General features: G+C 41.1%; 1 protein-coding gene across 1 annotated transcript in view; it reads left to right on the forward strand.

The window, feature by feature from the left end:
- The window catches only part of PREP (prolyl endopeptidase), a 137,758-nt gene that overhangs the window by 27,483 nt on the left and 88,069 nt on the right, over positions 1–22,206 (forward strand). The window contains exons 5-6 of the mRNA XM_082855639.1: positions 2,453–2,662; positions 6,630–6,751. Coding sequence (XP_082711765.1) covers positions 2,453–2,662; positions 6,630–6,751 — 332 coding nt within the window. The remainder of the gene's footprint in view (positions 1–2,452; positions 2,663–6,629; positions 6,752–22,206) is intronic.

Raw genomic sequence — 22,206 nt, forward strand, 5'->3', positions numbered from 1 at the left:
TCCCGGGGCCCTCGCTCGCAGCTCTGAAAGACCAGACAGAGTGTGGACCGTATTGTAGAACAGACGCACACGCAGTGTCAGGAAAGCTGATTTATGCACGGTAAATTCAGAACACGTGGGTAGTCACATCTCCTTCTGATGGCATGAAGCAGGACCAGAGAGTAATTCACACTGGACCTAAATTAGCTTCTAGGGCTTCTGGGATCTTGAAGTATCATCATCACTTTCTGTAGCTTCTCTGAGACCTGTCTACGTTTGGAAAAAAATTAATTCTCTTCTGTAAGAAATTTAAGTTGTACAAAGAATGTTTTAACTATAAATATAAAACAGGAAAGAATATTTATGAAATCTGCTTCCTTGAGGGGAAAAAGTGATGTTTTCAAATTTAGTTAATTGTTAGTGTGTTAGAATTAAAAGTATAAAACACAGTCTTGTAGAAATTAGACAACTTGGTACCTTGTCCCCAGAGGATGCAAGTTTAAGAGCTGAATAAGTATGTTGTGCTGTGTGCAAAAATACGTATGCACTTGCCGTATGTCTCCTAAATGACTTCCCCCGAGATAACCTCCTCTACGGGCCATGAGATTACCCCAGGTTTGTGCCATAAGCACCACTTCTAGGGTAAGGAAGTTGTCTACACTCTGGTTCTGTGGTTTAAAAATTGTACACTCTGAGAATCATCTCTGGCTAGTATTCTAGATGTTTTGAGTTAAGTTGGCTCAGCATTTCCTCCGTAGCATCTTGTCTTTTGTAGAAAAAGCACAGGTTCAGCCCTACAGAATTGAGCAGTTGGAACGCTGAAGTCCTGTAACTGATTAGGTGGGAATTAAAGAGGCCTGTTCCAGCAGATCTGTGTGAGAAGACCCTTTTATAAAGGCATTCAGTCATTTAGCGCTTCCTCCTCCTCTCTCCCAATAGGCTGTGTATGTACACGATGATCTTTAATCTCATTAGTATTGAGAGTAATCGGTATTGGAAATAAGATGCCAGCCAGCTTATTGTCAGTGTTCTTCCATGAATTTGGTCTTGGAAATGAAGATCAGTTGTGAGTGAATTTAATACACTGATTCTGTGCAGTAATACACCCTAAATAGAAGTTTATTTCATTTTAACCAGGGTCTATCTTGCAACTCATCCAGAGGACTTCATTATAACAGGGTCTCACCTCTCACTCTGATAATTCATTCCAGTAACATTTTTATGTAATGCTTGTCACGTACGGACCCTGATGGATGACAAGGTAAATTAGACATGGGACTTGGTCTCAGTCTTTGAGTTTTCTGAAAATGATATTATAGGGAAGTCACAGTATAGGTAGACATTCAGATTCTTTTGATAGTATATGATTTTTTAAACATATATTTCAAGTCCAAGTGTTTTATTTACATTTTTCCTGAAAATTTTTAAATTATATGTAATTGATGTAGAATAAAATGAATATTTACTCCTCATCACATTCTTGACTCTTTTCTGCGTTTATATACGTTTGAGCCTGGATACTTTATAGGAATTATGAGTGATTAATAAGAAGGTTTTATGAAATTTTAACCTTATTTTTCACTAGTAGAAGTTCCATGTAAAATAGTAGGAAACCCGTGAAAATAGTTGTGTTTCTTAGGATAATTTTTAACCCCCAGTGAAGTTTAACAGACATCATAAGAGGAAATCTCTGGTGTCAGTATCTGGTACCAAACACTACACATTCCTTATAATCGTAAAGCTAACAGAAACATATAAATATTTGTCAAGAAACATTCCACAGTGGTTAGAACATTCTGTCTGTGATGGCCCCAAAGAATGGGGGACAGTGCATTAGTCCATCAGCGGTGTTGCTTTCCTTATTTTTTCACGGTCACTTTTGGAATGTGCACTGCATGAGTCTTCATTGCAAACCCTCAGGCTTCATTTACCTGGGCTTTTAGTTGTCAGATGGTGTGGACATTAATCCTGGAGTGCCGGCAATGCTCAGAAAACGAGGTTGTAAAGAGGGATTTCAAGTAGTTTGGAGTCCATTCCAAAAATTACGTAACGGCTCCAGTTTAGTTCTGTTACATTCAGTCATTACTCTAAAAGCAGTGTCCTTACTCCTTTCCCCCCTCCTTCCAAGTATAAACCCAGATGAGCTCTGCTTTTAAGTGAACTGCTTATTGAATTATAGAAAATTTTTAAATGGAAGCATCTTAGTGGTCATATAATCTATGACTTCATTTTACAGATGAAGAAACTAAGGCCTGGAAAGGTTAAGAAACTTGTCCAAGGTCATAAGGCAAATTCCTGGGAGACCTGGGTGAGCCCCCAGAATTCCTCACAACCAGTTGTCTGCTCCTCCTGTTGCCACATTCTGCTTCCATGTGTGACAGAGCGCTTTGTCAGACAGCACAGTGGGCAGCGGGCAAGGCTGGGAGTGGTGTCCCCATGTTCACCATTTGACAATTTCTCATGTGTCCCTTAGGCTATGCATTCAGTGAAGATGGTGAATATTTTGCCTATGGTCTGAGTGCCAGTGGCTCAGATTGGGTGACGATCAAGTTCATGAAAGTCGATGGTGCCAAAGAGCTTCCAGATGTGCTCGAAAGAGTCAAGTTCAGCTGTATGGCCTGGACCCACGATGGGAAGGGAATGTTCTACAACGCATACCCACAACAGGATGGGAAAAGTGATGGTAGGTTGAGACTTCGGATGAAGCACCTTTCTCATGAAATGAAGTGTGACTTCACATGACTTAAAGAAAGAAGCTAAACCCCACATAGAGGTTGCTTGGTCTAGAATCATGTTTCCTGGAAGGACGTTGTATCTGTTAGCATAGTTGGGTAACAGTTCTTGCCAAAACTTTGTAGTTCAGAATAACGACCATTCATTTGCACTGTGAGTCTTCAGGTTGGCCAGGCAGTTCTTCTGGGCTTAGCTGAATTCTATCATGTATGTGAGATGAGCTGCTGGTCAGTTGACTGATCTTAGCGTGACGTTTTCACATGTCTGGGGCGTCACTTCTGCTCCATGTGGTCTCTCATTCTCTAGCCGGCCAGTCCAGGCTTGTTCACATGGCAGCTCAGCAGAATTCCAAGGGGGAGAGCTGAAAGGCACGACCTCTTTGATGCCTGGCCTTGCTATTGGAACATCACTTCACTGCATTCTTTGGGCCAAAGCAAGTCACAGGACCAACTGCTATTCAAGGGGTTGGGAGAGAGATACAGGGAACTGTGAAAAATTGGGGCCATTTTTATTGCCGTCCGTTCTTCACATATGCATTCTTTCTCCCAAGGGGATCATGGAGAAGATGGATTTTTTTTTTTTTTAACAAAACCAACTTATTTAATGATGTTGAGTGATGATAAAATTTTGCAGGAATCACATCTCTTTCTCTGCTCAGAAGTTACAGGTCACCTGTCGGTCACACTTGTCTTGACGCTTTTTTCCTCATTAACTACCAGCACACACCTTTGTTCTCTGCTTCAGTTGCACAAAGATCCTATTGTGTGCAAGTGGTCCCTCTTTCTTCCTTCACCTCTCACCTTCCCAGGCAGGAAGGGCCCTGTAGCTTGTACCTTGCTGGTACAAGCTGTCGACATCATCTTCTTTACGCTACTCCATATTTCCATGTGGTGTACAGCATTTGCATGTCGTCTTGGTTGATCTTTACAGGTGGGCTGCCATCCCTTTGCTGGAGTTTTGGAGCTGGGGTGCAGAGTCTCAGTTACTTGTTGCAGGGCCTAGAGCTGGCAGGAAGCACGGCTAGTCCAGTGCTTTCTCTTGCACATGCTGTCCCCTTATCATGAATTGCTGTATCTTTGTCATCTTTAGATAGGCTTTTTTTCTCTTTTCCCTCCAGTTGAATTGGGAATAAGGCTCTAATACTTTTCATCTCTTTCAGCTGCATTTATCAATAGCTTTTGCTGCCTTGGATTAGATTACTGTAGTACCTTTTTCTTAGTTCACCAATGAGCTACAAGAGGAGCTAAGAGTAGGCTTTTTATTCAAGGATGTTGGCTAAAGAAAGATCTCTGTGCTCTGTACACTGAATTAGCTGCCTGTATGAAGAGTGCTGCTGAGTTAGAAAGTGTTGGCTGTTTCCAAGTTCTAGGAGACCAAAAAAGTATATAACTGGCCATTTCTTGTTAGAGAACAGTGTTATTAAGTTAACTTGTGAAAAACATGGAAATTATTATCTAGCCTTAATTTCCATTGGCAGAAATAGTAATAATTAGTAATGGTGGTTGATTTAAGAGAGCCAGCATCTTCTCCCAGCTGTAATTTTGCTGTCCTTTTATTCGGAAGACTTCAACAGCCTTTCAGGTTGTGTGGTGGAGGACTTACGAATGAGGCTAAGCGATTCTGGCTATGTGCTGTTAGCAGTGTTCTTGGAAAACCCGTGGAAAATCACCAAGTTAAGCTTTTTTTTTTAATGTTATGGTATTATCTTCCTTTTTTCTTCATTGTCCTGAAGAAAATCAGCCTCCAAAATCAGCAAATATATGTGGTTATTTCCAGGGTGATACCCAACTGATACTTAACTCTCTTTTTTTTTTAATAGATTTAATCTTTTAGAGCAGTTTCAGGTTCACAGCAAAACTGAGCATAAGGTACCAAGATTTCCCATATACCCTCTGCCCCTCACACATGCATGGCCTCCCCCATTATCAGCATCCCCATCAGAGGGTACAGTAGATGAGCCTGCACGGACACATCATAATCACCCCAAGTCCACAGTTTACATTAGAGTTCACTCGTGGTGGTGTACATTCCATGGGTTTGGGCAAACACATAATGATATATATCTACCATTGTAGTATCATAGGGTGTTTTCACTGCCTTAATAATCCTGTGCTCCACCTATACATCCTTCCCTCTCCTGCCAGCCCCTGGCAACCACTGACCTTTTTTACTGTCTCTATAGCTTTGCCTTTTCCAGAATGTCATGTAGTTGGAATCATACAGTGTATAGCCTTTCAGATTGGCTTCTTTCACTTAGTGATGTGCATTTAAGCTTTTTCCATGTGTTTTTATGGCTTGATAAAAACACTAAAAAGCATTATTTCAGCATTAAATAATATTCCGTTGCCTAGATGTACTATCGTTTGTTTATCCATTCACCTCTGAAGGACATCTTGGTTGCTTCCAAGTTTTGGCAATTATGAATAAAGCTGCTGTTAACATCCGTTGTACAGGTTTTTGTGTGGATGTCAGTTTTCAACTCATTTGGGTAAATACTACCAAGGAGCACAGTTCCTATATCATAATGGTATGTTTAGTTTTGTAAGAACCTGCCATACTGTCTTCCATAGTGGCTGTACCATTTGCATTCCCACCAGCAATGAGTGAGAGTTCCTGTTGTTCCACATCTTGGCCAGCATTTGGTGTTTTGAGTGTTCTGGGTTTCGGCCATTCTAATAAGTGTGTAGTGGTATCTCATTGTTTTAATTTGCAGTTCCTTGATGACATATGCTGAGGGGCATCTTTTCACATGCTTATTTTCCATTCGTATTTCTTCTTCGGTGAGGTTAAGATCTGTTAAGGTCTCTGGCCCATGTTTTTAATTGGTTTCTTCACTTTCTTATTGTTGAGTTTTAAAAGTTCTTTGTATATTTTGGATAACAGTCCTTTATCAAATATTTGCTTGTCTTTTCATTCTCTTGACAGTGTCTTTTCGTGGAGCCGAAGGGTTTAATTGTAATGAAGTTTGGCTTATCCGTTATTTCTTTCATGGATTATGCTTTCGGTGTTGTATCTAAAAAGTCATCACCAAATCCAAGGTCATCTAGATTTTCTCCTGTGTTATCTTCTAGGAGTTTTATAATTGCATTTACATTTTTAGGTCTGTGATCCATTTGGGGTTAATTTTTGTGAAGTGTTTAAGGTCTGTGTCTTGATTCATTTTTTGCATGGGGTTGCCCAGTTGTTCCAGAACCATTTGTTGAAAAGACTGTCTTTTCTACATCGTATTGCCTTTGTTCCTTTATCAAAGATCAGTTGACTGTATTTATGTGGGTCTGTTTCTGGGCTCTCTACTCTGTTCCCTTGATCCATTTGTCTATTTTGCTAACACCACACTGTCTTGATTATTTATAATAAATCTTGAAGTCAGGTAGTATCAGTTGTCCACCTTTGTTTTCTTCCTTCAGTATTGTGTTGGCTCTTCTGGGTTTTTTGCTTCTCCCCATAAACTTTAGGATCAGTTTGTCCATATCCACAAAATAACTTGCTGGGATTTTGATTGGGATTGCATTGCATCTGTAGACTAAGTTGAAAAGAACTGTCATCCTGACAATATTGAGTATTTCTGTCCATAATTTATTGAGTATATCTTTCCATTTATCTACTTATTCTTTGATTTCTTTCATCAGTTTTGTAGTTCTCCTATAGACCTTATGCATATTTTATTAGATTTATACCTAAGTATTTCATTTTGGGGGCTGCTAACGTAAATGGTACTGTGTTTTTAACTTCAAATTCCACTTGTTCATTGTTAGTATGTAGGAAAGTGATTAACTTTTGTATATTAACCTTGTATCCTACAGTCCCGCAACCAGATACTTAGATTTTTAAATATTTCTAGCATCGTACAGTATGGGAGGAATAGATTTTCTTAAAATTGTCAGCTGCATTTCAGTGTACGTTTTTAATTCCTTTAGGCACAGAAACATCCACCAATCTCCACCAAAAGCTCTGCTACCATGTCCTGGGGACTGATCAGTCAGAAGATATTTTGTGTGCTGAGTTTCCTGATGAGCCTAAGTGGATGGGTGGAGCCGAGGTATCGTTCTACCGTGAGATTTTACCCACAAACACCATCTCTCTTGGATTGTGTATATAAATATTCTTCTTATGTGGTGATCTTTACAGATGGTGGAAGTCCTTTGAGTGAATATTCTTTTGTTAGAAATATTAGTACTCAAATGGACTCTTAATAATGAAGGTGAAAAATCTTTTAACTGTCATCTCAACATAAAAATCTTAATACTAGAAGTAATACATGCTTATGGCAAAATTGTAAAAGTACAAAATAACGTAACGTAAAACCTGAACATTTCAAAACTTGGAATCCTGATTCTCAGAGGTGAGGAGTTTCCTTCCAAAACTTTTCTTTGTATACACAGGTGAGAACGTAGGGGGAGAGAGAGTGTGTGTGTTTTTCTTTTTTACACAACTGTGCTCTTCATGCCTCTTGTTCTCTTGTTTTTACATTAAAATATGTACCCTTTGGATATTTATGCATCTCATAGGTGGTTCATACATTCCTTAGGGGTCTTGATAATAACCGACCTCTGTTGAAGTGATGTCTTTGTAGTTACTGTCCCAGATTTTATTCTGTATCTTGCGAATCGCCTGTGGAATAACTTAGAGGTGCTTAGAGAAAGAATTGGACTCTTGTTAGCTCATTTCTGGGTACTAAGATGTATATATATATTTTTTTTTTTTTTTTAAGAAAGAAAAGCATTCTGAATGTTTTCAAATAGGTGGGCTATCATCCCATTTTAGTGGGAATGAGGAATCCACTAGAAACTTTGAAGCCCATTGAGCCTCTTACCCCTTCTCGGGGATACAATTAGAACTTTGGTAAGAAAGGGGTATTTTAGATTTGAACTTCTGTGCATGGGTCTGATTCAGTGGGGGATAGAATATGAATCCACGGTTTTTTAGTCCACGTGTGTGGACCTTATTCCAAATTGTCCTTTTATTTATTTTGATTCTCTAGAACCACAGTTGGCAGCCTACTGCCCTCAGCCGAAGTCTGGCCAGCTGCCTGCTTTTGTAGATCGGGTTTTGCTGGAGCACAGCCACGCCCATTTGTTTACTTGTCTGTGGCCGCTTTCAAGTTGCCAGAGCAGACTTGACTAGTTGCCACAGAAGGAGGCCCTGAAAGCTGAAAATATTTACTTTCTGGCCCTTAATAGAAGAGGTTTGCCAGACTTCAATGCAGTATGTTAAAAGTGAATTTATAAGACTTGCATATTATTGCCTGTTTGCAACTGTGCCCTTTTTGCATACTTCTTCCCCACCCTACAAGCGTTTCTTGTGTAGTTACTGTTGTCAGTTTTCTCACATTTGTTTTTAATGGCTTTTCTGACTTTATTTGTAGATTGTTTCTACTAAGTTTTCTTCTTAGTCCAACTTCTCATACCCAAGGCTTCTGCATTCTGCAGATAGTAGGTATTTATTTATAAAATAATACACATTTTTACCTTCATCTGAGTGAAGCAATTAGGGAGGTAAATATGCTACCAAAAACATTTTGTAATGTTGGGTCATGTGTTTCTTTTCATCTTTTTGGGGGGAGAGATGTTGATGGGGAAACATTACAGCAGACCTGTTTTAATCAAGGTAAAATTATGTGGTCGATAAAATGAAATACAACTGAGAGTGAGTGCCGGAATAACTGAGGTACTTTAGCATATTAGTCCAGAAGAAAACAAGCTTCGCAGTAGAGTACACATGCAACTAGTTGCTCACATCTCTTTATCAGCGTTTGCTTGAAACAGCTAGTTTTTTTTTTTTCTTTTTACTTCTTAAAATCATGGTAAAATATAGCTAACATAAAACTTATCCCTTTAATCGTCAACATAAAGTTTATGAGTTTAGTCATTTATAGAGTTCAGTGTCATTAAATACGTTCACATTATTGTACGAGCATCACCCCCATCTGTCTCCAGAACTTTTTTCATCTTGAGAAACTGAAGCTCCGAACCCATTAAGTGATGACTCTGCATCCCCTCTTCCACCCAGTCCCTGGTAACCACATTCTACTTTCTGTCTCTATGTATTTGACTGTTCTAGGTACCTCATGTAAATGTCATTATACAGTATTTGTCCTTTTGTGACTATTTCACTTAGCATAACATCTTCAAGGTTTATTTCCATGTTGTACCATGTGTCAGAATTCCCTTCCTTTTAAAAATTGAATAATATTCCATTGTGTGCATATACATTTTGTTTATCCAGTCATCCGTCAATGGACACTTGGGGTGTTTCCACAGCATTATTGGGAATAATGCTGCTATAAGCCGCCAGTTTTTTTAAATACAGTGGAAACATACCTTATATGCATTTAAAATATATGTATATTCTGGGCTTCCCTGGTGGCGCAGTGGTTGAGAGTCCGCCTGCCAATGCAGGGGACACCGGTTCATGCCCCGGTCCGGGAAGATCCCACGTGCCGGAGCGGCTGGGCCTGTGAGCCATGGCCGCTGAGCCTGCGTGTCTGGAGCCTGTGCTCCGCAACAGAAGAGGCCCCAACAGTGAGAGGCCCGTGTACCGCAAAAAAAAAAAAAAAAATATATATATATATATATATATATATATGTATGTATGTATGTATGTATGTATGTATATTCAATTCTGCTACTAGGCAACTGAAAAGAAAAGCAAATTTAAATAGTTTGGATGATCCTTTTACCATTCACTCAGTAGATATTCACTCTGTGTGACTTGTCTAATATCTTTACCATAACCGTGGTAGGGTGGTGATCATTCCATCGCATGGACAAAGTAAAGTACCTGTGAGGGTGACTAACTTGCAGGTCCATGGCTGGAACTGCCTGCTGGGTATGTTAGACCCACAGCCTGTATCTTGTTAACCTCCAGCACTCTGCCTCCCTTGTCAAAAGGTAAGAAGTTGTGCGAAAACAGCAGGAATGACCGTTTAAAGAATGGCAGTAAATGAAGAGATGGCATCTGTATTGCACAGAAGCAATCAATGAAGTTGTTAAAAAAAAAAAAAGCTAATGGGATGTGTACAGTGAGTCCTAAGGAACTTTATACTAGATCAGGGCCCTGATGAGCAAATTATGCAGAGGAAGTCTGTAAGCAAACCAGTAGGCTTAGTAGGCACAAACTGGGTATAGGTTTCATTAAGCTGTATTCCAGCTGCTTAGGGGGTCTTGTTAGACATCACCCTTCCAGTGGCCAGGGTTAGTTGGGCAGGTTCTGTTGAGAGGACCTTCTTGCTATGTGGAAGAGCACCTTTGTCACTTAAACACGGGTGCTATAGTTCTGAGCCTTCAGAAGCCTCAGGTATGCCCTGAAATTGATTCAGTTCCAAGTCAGAAAAATCTAGGTCATGCCAAAAGTCGTGATGTACGAGTTTCTTGTACCTGTCAAGGAAGTGTGATAAAGCCCATGGGGTCCAAGAAGCTGGTGGGCTGTCAGCTGGCTGGACCAGAAGCGCCCATGCCTGGTGTACGAAGGAGCGCTCAGGGCATTCACTGGAAGTGAAGCAGACGGTTTCCTAACAGGCTTTATTTAGTGACCCACACCTTAGAGAAAAGCAGTAGTCCTGATCATAACCGCACAGCAAATGCACGTGCTGCAGTTGTTGCTTTTATTTTTCAAGTGGTGGCTTTTAGGATCGTCATTTTGAATCTGGTATTTCGTGAATACACTCACTCAACAGTGTCTCTGAATGGAGGGCCAGCACCATCATGATGGGGGTGTACTGGAGCACGAATCAGGAGATTTTAATTCTAGTCCTGTCTGTGTGACCTTGGGCAAGTCACATCATCTCTCCAAGTCTGTTTACCTAAGTTTCCTTCAGCGCCTTTTTCAGTCTGTGGATGGAGGATTTATCACAGCATCTCATAGGCCCTGGAGGGTTGGGCTTTGTGGGTGTGGCTGAGTGAGTGGATGTCTCTGAATTTCTTTGGTGCGCTGCCCTCCTCCTCCCTTTTGCCTGCTGCAATCCAGGTTCACCGAGGACTTCTCTTTATATCCTAGATGCTGTCTCCTCGTGACTCCTCTCCTTCCTTCACAGATACCTCCTCTGCCTTCCTACATGGACAGGTCCCTCTTGCCTTGAGCCGCCCGTCAAGTTACTATCACAAAGCAGCTTTAGTTTCCCCACTGTGGCCTAGGACAGCATCCACCCGGCAGAACCCATAGCTTTCCGGACACTTCAGAGTATTTGAACTGTTACTAAAGGTCCATTGCAGCTCAAAACAAAATATCAACTCTCCAATTCACTTGCTTCTTCCCTCTCCCCAGCTCAGGTTTCGTGAGCACGTGGGGGACTAGCAGGTGGGGGACTAGCAGGTGGGGTAGGTAATGTTTGTTCCCTAGACTTGGACATGAGTAGTCACAGTGGCTTTGTTCATGATAGCCCCAAACTGGACACACCCCAAGTATCCATTAACAAGTGCATGAGTGAATAAACTGTGGTACATCCCTATGATGGAATACTAGTCAGCAATAAAAAGGAATGAACTATTTTTTTTAAGTTTATTTTATTGAAGTATAGTTGATTTACAATGTTGTGTTAGTTTTCTGGTGTACAGCAAAAATGATTCAGTTATATGTACATATATAATAGTTTGCATATGCTAATCCCAAACTCCCAATCCATCCCTCCCCTCCCCTCCCTTCCCCTTGGCAGCCACAAGTCTGTTCTCTAGGTCTGTAATCTGTTTTTGTTTTGTAGAAAATTTCATTTGTGTCATGTTTTAGATTCCACATATAAGTGATATCATATGGTATTTGTCTTGCTCTTTTTGACTTCACTTAGTAGGATAATCCCTAGGTCCATCCGTGTAGCTGCACATGGCATTATTTCATTCTTTGTTATGGTTGAATACTATTACATTGTATATATACACCACATCTTTATCCATTCATCTGTCAGACATTTAGGTTGCTTCCATGTCTTGGCTATTGTAAATAGTGCTGCTATGAACATTGGGGTGCATGTATCTTTTCAAATTCTAGTTTTGTCTGACTATATGGCCAGGAGTGTGATTGCTGGATCATAAGGCAATTCTGTTTTTAGTTTTTCTGAGGAACTTTCATACTGTTTTCCATAGTGGCTGCACCACTATGGGAATGAACTATTGATACCCTGAACAAGAGGGATGAATCTCAGAGTAATTATGCTCTGTGAAAGAAGCTAGAAAAGAAAGAGTACACAGTATTTGATTCCATTTATGCAACACTCTAGAAAATGCAAAGTAGTCTATAATGGCACGGAGCAGATCAGTGGTTGCTTGAGAATTGGGGGATGGGAACAGGAAGGAGGGAATATAAAGGGGCAGGAGGCAACCGACGGATGGTCAGACTGAAACGTCAGAATTTAAGTTTTACGGGGCGGGGGCAGGGGAGCGGCCATCTGAGCAGTGACAAGATTGCCTGTTCCCTCCCCTCAGCCGTTCATCGTGTTTTAGTTTCTACAGTGGCCGTGCAGGGGGGGGAGGAGTTGGAGAAGGGGAACAGGGTTTTTGCTCATCCGGAGCTGTTTGTCCATATGTCTCCTGGCAGCTTGCGGTCATGAGGGGTTTCTAGGTACCAGCTCTTTGTGATCCTTTTGCAGTGAGATCCCCTCGATTCTGGGAACCTGTGTACTTTGTCGTTCCCTCGTGTGGACAGTAAACTCTCTGGCTGACCTTTTGCATCGTCCTCCCTTCCGCTCACAGCTTCTGCTCCCAGCAGGATTCCCCTGAGGTTCATGCCTCTCTGGCACCCCCTTTTCCATCCTTTCTCAGCAGGCTCCTTTCCAGATGACTGGAGTCCAGCTACCTTCCTGGTGCCTCTTGTTCCAGGGGAAGCCACGTCCACGGGTCGCTCCATCCTGGACGTGCAGGCAGTGTTTACCACTGCCCTCCTCACCTGCCAGCCCAGGGCCTCCTGCCCTTGGTCCCTCCTGCACCTCCAGCTGCTGTGCCCCTGGGGGTAACATGAAACACGTACCTGGCATCTGGCTTGGAGGCACAGTGATGTCACTTATTATGTAAGATAGACTGTGACGTTTCAGATGGAGGGCAGGATTGTGGGAGGATAGAAATAATCATGTTTTAGAAGGTTCTTTTGGACAAAAAAAGTCTATTTTAAAGTGACTTGTAGGGCTTCCCTGGTTGGCGCAGTGGTTGAGGGTCCGCTTGCCGATGCAGGGGACACGGGTGACTTGTAGAGCATTTGGAGAAAAAAAAAAACCCCACAAAGCAAGCATGTTGAGGCACTTTTCCCAGCAGAGGGTGCTCTAGAGTGTAGATTCTGAAAATGTATCAAGTCCCTTGAGAAAGGATTAAGAAGAAAATGCCCAGCCTCTTTGTGATTATCTAGCTGAATCCTACATTGAGAACCTAATTTTATTATACAAAGGTAATCTTGATCTTAATAGGTATCACATATCCCCATAAACCATCTTTATATGTTCACTGTGTTCCCTAGTAATTAAAATATGTATGTACAGCTGACCCTTGAACAATGCAGGGGTTGGGGGTGCTTATAACTTATCATCCCTTTGTATATGCGGTTCCTCCGTATCCACTATTCCACATCCACAGGTTCAACCAACTCTGGACCTGTAGCACTTCCTATTGAAAAAAATCTGTGTGTAAGTGGACCCAAGTTGTTCTAGGGTCAACTGTGTTTGTGTACACATTTATGTATATCACATATATCTATATATGAACTTCTACACATTTATGTATATTTCGTATATATTAACGTTACCTAATGCTTGACTCATGGTGGGCACTCAGAATGTAAATATCTGTACTCCCCCTTCCCCTGCTGAGGTTCACACACACAAAGACCCTGTAGACAGACGCTGGTGCACCCAGCGTTGCCTTACAGAGCATACATAGTAAAGTCACATGTTCCTCAGGAAACTCTGCCTCACCTGCCCCTTTCTTGTTGGATGGTGTCTGCTTGAGCAGTACTGTTCAGCAGCCCTCTTCCTGGTCAGCACAGTTCATGCGTTTACTCCCCAAATACCTGGAAGCCCTTATTACCTTGGGTCCACCACTGTGCTGGGGCCAGGTGGTACTCAGGAGAAGAGATGGGCAGGCTCTGGCCCTGATGGAAGATGTTTTGGCTGTAGTAAACTATTTTATATAAATTTTTTTTTTTTTTTTGCAGTACGCGGGCCTCTCACTGTTGTGGCCTCTCCCGTTGCGGAGCACAGGCTCAGGGCACGAACCCGGGTCCCCTGCATCAGCAGGCGGACTCTCAACCACTGCGCCACCAGGGAAGCCCTATATAAACATTTTAAAGTTATACATAGAGGCTTGGGGGCCCATGACAGAATTCCCACCACGTTCAGTGTGTGTTTCATTCTAAAGACACCGTTGTCCTCTTGACCTTAACTTCGGTACTTGAACCTGAGGCTGCCAGCATGTGTTCTGATTGGTGACCCTTCACCGTGCTGTCCCAGGGGGTCCTGCACTTTCACTGGCTCCTGGAGGCTGATTCCTTCTGTTCATCACAGGAGTGGCAGTCCTTCTATCAGTCCCAGGGGGACTCCTCCCTGGACTGTGTGTGTCCGAGGCTCACGGCCCACGTCCTCTCTTTCACCAGCACTGCATGAAGTGAGGATCTCCATCAGGCTGATGGGCACGCAGGGACATCTCAGAGCCTGGTGGGGAAGGCAGAGAGTCAGGAAGCCGAACTAAAGACCTGGATGTGAGCAAGGCTGCGGGTAGCGCTGCTCTGAATTCATAAAACAGCTCCTGATAGGAGAGGGTTGGTTTTGTGGTAGAAGTTGGATTTGCTGGTCAGTCACTTTTCTCAGCTACCCCTCTTAACTGCTCAGTGGGGGAAAAAAGAAAACAGTCGATTCTGAAATAACCGAGCTTATGTGCCAGAGAAACAATGAGGTACATGAGAAACAAGAGTGGCTATAGCATGTCGAGACCTCCGTTACTACTTTTAGTTTGAATGGGTTTTCTTTTCCTAGAATTTTCTGGTATATCTGTTTCTGGCATACCAAGCAACACATCATAGAGTACTGGGGTTGAGGTCCTTTCTCTCGCACTGCTGTAGTAGCACACAGTATTGGGAAAGCTGATTTAAGGACTACCTATTAGAAATGTTTATGTCAGTGCACGTCGTATTGCTTAGACTATCCCGTGCTTCTGCTGCTGACACTGTCTCCTGTTTTTATTACAAATCCATAATGGGCCCCATAAATGAAAAGCCATCACTGTAGGTGATTAGTTTGACATTTAAAAGTTTTCCTAGATTATGTTTTGGAAACATACTTAGTAAAGAGATGTTGTCATGATTCACAACTGTTATGAAAGGAATCCACAAGAGTCTGTGAGATAAAACTGATAAGAGTTTCCTGCTCTGAGAGGAAAATGATTAACTCTCAAAGCTATTAAAATCCATTTTCACACCTTTTGTTAATTTCCCAGGCAACTTTAAGTCTCACTGCTTTTTAGTATACTATTTTACACACACAATGAATTATTTTGTCATACTATATAAAAGAGAGTAGTTTCCTCGATTTGAAGAAGTGCATGTACTTTCAAATTACGAAGAGACTTTATCCACCCTCTTCTTGTTGGATTCTAAGTGGAAAAAATTATATATATTAACGAAATTTCATGTTTGTGAAGCTTTGGTTGTTAACACAAGACCATGTAACCATGGGGTCTAGTAGCTCTAGCATAAAACAGCTTATGAGCTTTTCTTTTGAAAAGGATAAGTTTGATGAAAGTCCACGTATTCTATGTATATGTAAATATTAGTTATGGGTCGCAACGTTTTGAAAGACAACTTTTTAGATAGTTAAATGGTTGAGAATTTAAAACTTTAATAAAGTGATCTTCTGTTAATTTTCTCAATATGAGATGCATGAAGAAAAGCTGGCTTATTCAGGTCAGCTGGAAAGCCCAGCTGTTTTTACTACATGGTGTTGAGACTAAAAATAGCCAGATTCATCTACTTTAAAATTTTTATGCTAGTAATAATAAATACATTTATTGTTTGAAATAACACACAAGGGACTTCCCTGTTGGCGCAGTGGCTAAGAATCCACCTGCCAATGCAGGGGACATGGGTTCAAGCCCTGGTCCGGGAAGATCCCACATGCCGCAGGGCAACTAAGCCTGTGCGCCACAACTACTGAGCCTGCGCTCTAGAGCCCGTGAGCCACAACTACTGAGCCCATGTGCCACAACTACTGAAGCCCGTGAGCCTAGAGCCTGTGCTCCACAAGAGGAGCCACCGCAATGAGAAGCCTGCACACTGCAATGAAGAGTAGCCCCTGCTCACCGCAACTAGAGAAAGCCCGAGTGCAGCAACAAAGACCCAACGCAGCCAAAAAATAATAATCATAATAATAAATAAATAAATTAAATTTAAAAAATAAATAAATAGAATAACATACAAAGATCCCATTCTCTAGAGAAATTACTGTTATCAACATATTTATTATTTATGTTCTGTCAACATAGAACATATGTTCTATTTCACACTTATTTGTCAATTCATATTTTTTTAAAAAGCCTCCAATGAGCTGATGGTGGAGCCAGTGACCTCTTGTGAACACGGTGCAGCTGGACCCAGACTCTGGTCTGAATGGATCACGGTCACACCTACATGAGGCATTAACAGAAGAAATTTCATAAAAACATATGATTTGGGAGTAGATTCCCCAGAGGTTTGCTCTGGTTGCTTCTTATCTCTAAATTTCGTGTTTGATGGTTTCTGGGTTTGTGAGGGTTATATTCCTGAACGTGCTGAGTCGTGTGTGTGTTGGAGCAGCACATGTGAATCTAACAGAATAAAGTATAAAATATATACACTGTCGAAGTCGAATAGTTTGTATGATGTCTGTCAAAGGTTTCCCTGGTAAATATTACTGTCCCAGGGAGGCTTAATACCACAATACGCACAGGTAAAATTTCTCAGTCAACTAATGTGGCTTCTTTAATGAAAGTATAAAGTCTGATCACTGCATACCTTATGCCCTACCTTTTGATAACTGTAAATGCACATGGCAGCAGTTTTTGGGTGCCCCTCTTCAAAACTAGAAACCACCACTTAAAAAGGTTTCCTTCAGTTAGCGTAAAATATGCGAAGATGAGAAACCAGGTGACATGATGCCTTGCATGCCGTCGCAGGTCAGGTTCCCTGGGGAGCAGCCTCCAGAAGTTCGACGGGGGCGCTTTCAAAACCTTCGCCTGTGCTGGGGAGAGAAGGCAGAAGGGGGACAAGTTGAATGAAATCATGACAAGGGCCTCAGCCGGTCCTCCAGGGAGCTCTTGAGCTGGGTTAGCCCTTCAACCTTTTCCTAACTAGGGGTGAGGGGCCTGGGCCTTTATACCTTTATGCAGTAATCAGTCATTGCAGGTGGGATGAACCAAAAAGAATGTGTGACCTTGGGAGGGGTGGCTCTCTTTACGGGGGAGGACAAGGCCCCAAGGTGCTCAGCTGAGAGCTGCCTGCTCCCGGTGCCCGGCAGCTGGGGGAGCGCGCGCTTCAGCAGACCCCAGTGTCCGCTACTCGCGCTGTCTTGTCGGTGAGATGTATACTTGAGAATGAGTGTCTGCGTAGCTTGAGTGTGTGTTAGACATAGCCCTCTGAACCAGATACCTATGCCAGCATAGCAGCTATAAGAATGGAAAGAGTCAAGCAATCACTTTTAGAGGAATTCTGCTTCCCTTTTAAAAATCAGTTAGGGACCATCCATTCCCAAGAGCCTTCTCAAATGAATTTTTAAAATTTAGTTATTTATTTTGGCTGTGCAGGACAGCACGCAGGATCCTAGTCCCCCAACCAGGGATCCAACCCACGCCCCCTGCAGTGGAAGCGCGGAGTGTGAACCTCGGAACCGCCAGGGAAGAGCCTTCTCTGATCTCACTCTTCCTCCCAGCTCGCTTCCCTGTTAGATGCTCCTCTGTGGCACTCGCGTCAATTCTTTGTATTTCTCACTATGCATGTTTACAGTATAACTTCGTGTGTGTGTCTGAGCGTCTAACTCTCCCACCTCAGCATAAGGTCTTGAATGCCCTGTCCTGTTGATCTGTGTGTTCCAGAACCTGGTTCAGCTGCAGCAGATTCTCAGTAAATGTTGGTCGAATAAACAGCCTCGGCTCTGACTCCCCCAGATAGTGGACGGCTGTGTTTGGTGGCACATGTTAAATTGTGTCTCTGGTGAAGGAGATGGAAAGCTGGCTGGCGGCAGATTCTCCTGTTTAAAACCAGCCACCTTTTGTGACAGTTTTATCTCCAACTTCATCTACCCCAGGAGCAAGGGAGGATGCCTTTTGGCTTTGTTTTTTTATCTGGTTATGGATAATGAATAGCTAAGTACCAGCAGATTTCCAAAGGTTATGTAGCCTATCTGTGAATACCACATTCTTTGTACATTGGAATTTTTTCTCTTTCCAGATACTTTTATCAATACAGATGTTATTCCTGTCTCCCTTAATTAACATTTTCTAAAGATATTTAAGCAGTACTCTAAATGTAATTCAGCAAATGACTTCACACAATTAGATTGTCAAAGTAATTTGTGTCATAAGGGAAATACTTTTTTAAAAAATTGTCAGTAGGAAGAATGGTAAAGAGTTTTAACTTTCATCCTGTTGGTATTGTTTGAAATGCAGTCAATGGACTTAATATCAGCAAGTGTCAATATTTTATTTACAGTAGTTCTTAGAATTTTGTTTTTGTTAATTAACATTTATTTACATAAAAGGGAGATTTCATGAAATAAAATCATTTTGACTTAAGGAAGATTTGTTTAATATAGACATAAAGTAAAAGGAAGCTGTGATTTAAGAATTACAAATTTCATAATTGGTCAGTCTAGCATTATTGCAACCCTGTTGTGAAAAGTCAGTGCTTTTGAATGAGATTAATTGCTTCTAGAGAACACGGTTTTTCTAGCCTATGTCTTATTGTTTAAAGAAAAACAGTGTTTTGTGAACTGGAATTTATACTGTTCATGAGGCCTGAAGGGACCCTTGGCTCTCCTGCTTTTCTATCTTCCTTTTATCTGGATTTCAGGAAAGTCACTTTCTTCTGTTGAGATTTAAGTCTCCTCATCATCAACACTATTTTTGTCTTCCCCTCCCAGTGATTCCCAAAATTCATTTTTTAAATTGTCTTGAAATAGTCTGAATGTGAGGCCGTGGTTGAATATACATTGTTACTGATTAAATTTTAGTGGACAAAGGTATATTTCTCAACTATATATTTTAGGGCAACAGTGACTTATAAATGATTTTGGAATTTGAGACCTTGAGCATTTGAAGTTCAGAGTTGTTTGCAGTTCAGCAGATTTGTCCAGTGGCTATGGAATATCTCTGGGTTGTGACGAAGAGAGTTACAGAGAAAAAGACTGACTTAATTGGCATCCCAACAGCAATTCCCTTGGGACTTCCTGCCTTAGATTAAATATAAACTGCTGCAACCATTTGGTGCAGGCAGAAATACTGAGAAAAACTCATTAGATGTGCTTGAGACAGCTGTCATCGAAGGTTTGGTGTGGTTCTTGCAGTGTTTTACTGCCCTATCATTCTGTTGGCTGAATCACTGCAACTGAATTAGCCATCATTTATGATTGATGTAGCATGACTCTAAGCACTAAGCTATAAAGAGTCTGTCTTTATTTAAAGGACAAAAGAACAAAAGTATGAAGTATTATTAATGAGGCTGCTTTCCATTACATTTAATAAAGTTATAATTGTGAGTTTGCTAATGATATTCTTAGTACAGGATGGTTTAAAAATGAGGTGGAACTGAATTTCTAGACACTGGTTTATTAGCTATGCATATGAAAAGCTTAAGGAAAATGTATAAAAGACTAGAAATAGAGTATATAACTCCCAGTGCAGTCAATGAAGGGAAAAAGTTTATAAAGAAATTTATATTAATACAGTGTAAAGAGAAAAGCAGAAGGGAAAAGCAAGGTGACTAGAATGTTCAAAATTAAGATGTGGAAGCAGTAACAATTAATAAAGACGAAATATGGATTCTTAGACTGAATTTTTAAACTCCGTCAAGACAGATGTTCATTTTTAAGAAAACCACTTAAAATGTAATGATAGGTAATTTTCGGAAATACATTGAGGATGAGAATGGAGAAAATAATACATGGAAATCATAAATGTATATGCAGTTTCTCCAAAACCATTTGACACTCTTTGAAAAGACTGGAAGAAGCCTGGAAAGAGATGAAGAGAGTGCACCTGAGTAGTTCAGTGTCATGTGTAGTTTGTGACCAGAACTCATACAGCAAAATATTCATTTTTTGGAAAGGAGACAACTTCAGAACTCAGAAAAAATGTCACCAAGAAAGAACAGCCAGGGCTTCCCTGGTGGCGCAGTGGTTGAGAGTCCACCTGCCAATGCAGGGGACACGGGTTCGTGCCCCGGTCCGGGAAGATCCCACATGCCGCGGAGCGGCTGGGCCCGTGAGCCATGGCCGCTGAGCCTGTGCGTTCGGAGCCTGTGCTCCGCAGAGGGAGAGGCCACAACAGTGAGAGGCCCGCGTACCGCAAAAAAAAAAAAAAAAAAAAAAAAAAAGAAGAACAGCCAAATTAAACGGGACTTTTCTTGAATCTTTTATAAAACTGTACTTAGTTGGAATCCCACTTCTATTTTACAAATTACCTCTGTGCTTTAAAATAATTGTTCTGAGAAAGAGATGTTTCACATCCAGTGTGCTGCCAAGTTCTTAAACATACTGGATGTTGTAGACACACACAGCTATTGTGACGAATTTACCAATGCAGAGAGCCTGATTGACAGACAGCTGGTTTACCAAAACAAATCTGCTGATAGAAAGTGGATGGGCATTTCTGAAGAGCTGAAATCTAATTCCTCCAAGCCTAAAAACTCGATGCTGCTAGTAAGTAAAACCCTAAAAATAGCCTACTATGTAATATGACAAAAGAAACTATATCGTTGTTACGTTTTTTATTAATCATAAATATTATATTTTAATTAGTTTTATATTACATTCTTAATTCTTACATCTCTGTATTTTAAACACACATAATACTATACCCTAAAATTGTAATTATCCAATAAAGAATTAAAAATGAGTTAAACAAATAAAAGTATAACGACAAGTTTTTGCTTCTGGCCATGATGTGTAACTGATACTGGACTAACCCTCCTGCCGTAAACAGCTAGAAAACTATCCAAAGGAGACAGAGCGTCCGTTTGCAGATATTGGTCTGCAGATGTCATACGACTGTGATGCGTGAAAGAGATGTCATATGATTGCCCCAGCTTTCTGGAGGAATTTTCTGAACTCTGGCACAAGAAGGAGGAGCCCCCAGAATATTACAGTCTCACTGAACTAAGGCTCCAGAGATTGGAATTCAGGAAGACTGAAGCCACTGGAATTTGCAGGCACAGTGCCCGAAGGGGGAACCACCCCCTGAGGGTCCCAGAAATCTTCTTGGCATTCCCCTGCCTCTTAGGCTGACTCTTGAGCGGTGCATGCATAGGATGAGGCTCCATGATTCAAGCTGAGAACAACCACCAGCGACTGGCAAGCTGCTAACTACCAGAGGTTTAACAAGTCTGGGAGACCTTCACATTCTAACCGTTAAAGTAGAAAGGCCTTGTGAACACCCAGGGTATTCAGCAGAGACCCCAGAAGGGCCATCCATGCCTTTGCAGGAGCGCTGTAGACCTTCCCCAGCAAAGTCTGAAAATAAATCTTAGATGGACCATGCTGATCCACCAAATTAACTGCCTCAAGACATTTTAACGAAAGACCAAAAAAACAGCAAACCCAAATAGCATTAAAAATGTTCAAAATCCAATTAAAAAAAGGCCTCAATATGTAAAGAAGCAGGAAAATGTGACTTATAACCAGGAGAAAAACTAGTCAATAAAACAGATCTAGAAATTACAGGTAGTACAATTAGCAGACATAGACTTTTTGAAAGCAATTATACAAATAATTTTTAAAGGATTTTAGGAAATGTTAATGAATTATAAATGAACAAAGAAATAGGAAACATAAAAATAACCAAATATTCTTCTGGAGGTGAAAAATAAACTATCTGAATCGAAAAATTCTCTGCATGTGTTTAATAGCAGTTTAGGTACTATAAAAGAAAAGACCTGAATTTGAAGACAGCAAGTTGAAACTAAGCCACAGGAAAAAACTGAAACAAAAATGAACACAGTCTCACTGAACCGTAGAACAATACTAAGTGATCTAACATTATGTATTTGAAGTCCTAGGGTAGGGGTGAGGGGACACACAAATCATATGAGGAGAAAAACAGCCAAAAATGTTATGAATTCGGTAAAATAGACAAACCTACAGATTCAAGAAGCTCAGCAAATCTGAAAGCGGCTACTACAGCAAAGCCCATTGTAATCAATTCATAGAAGACCAAAGATAATAAGAAAAATTTAAAAGCAGCCAGGTAGGAAAACACATTACATTGTACATAGGGAGAAAAACATGAATGACTTCTCATCTGAAACAATGCAAGTCAGAAGACAGTGGAAAGACACCTTTTT

The sequence above is a fragment of the Leucopleurus acutus genome (assembly GCF_964270905.1).
Source record: "Leucopleurus acutus genome assembly, chromosome: 15".
Classification (NCBI taxonomy): domain Eukaryota; kingdom Metazoa; phylum Chordata; class Mammalia; order Artiodactyla; family Delphinidae; genus Leucopleurus; species Leucopleurus acutus.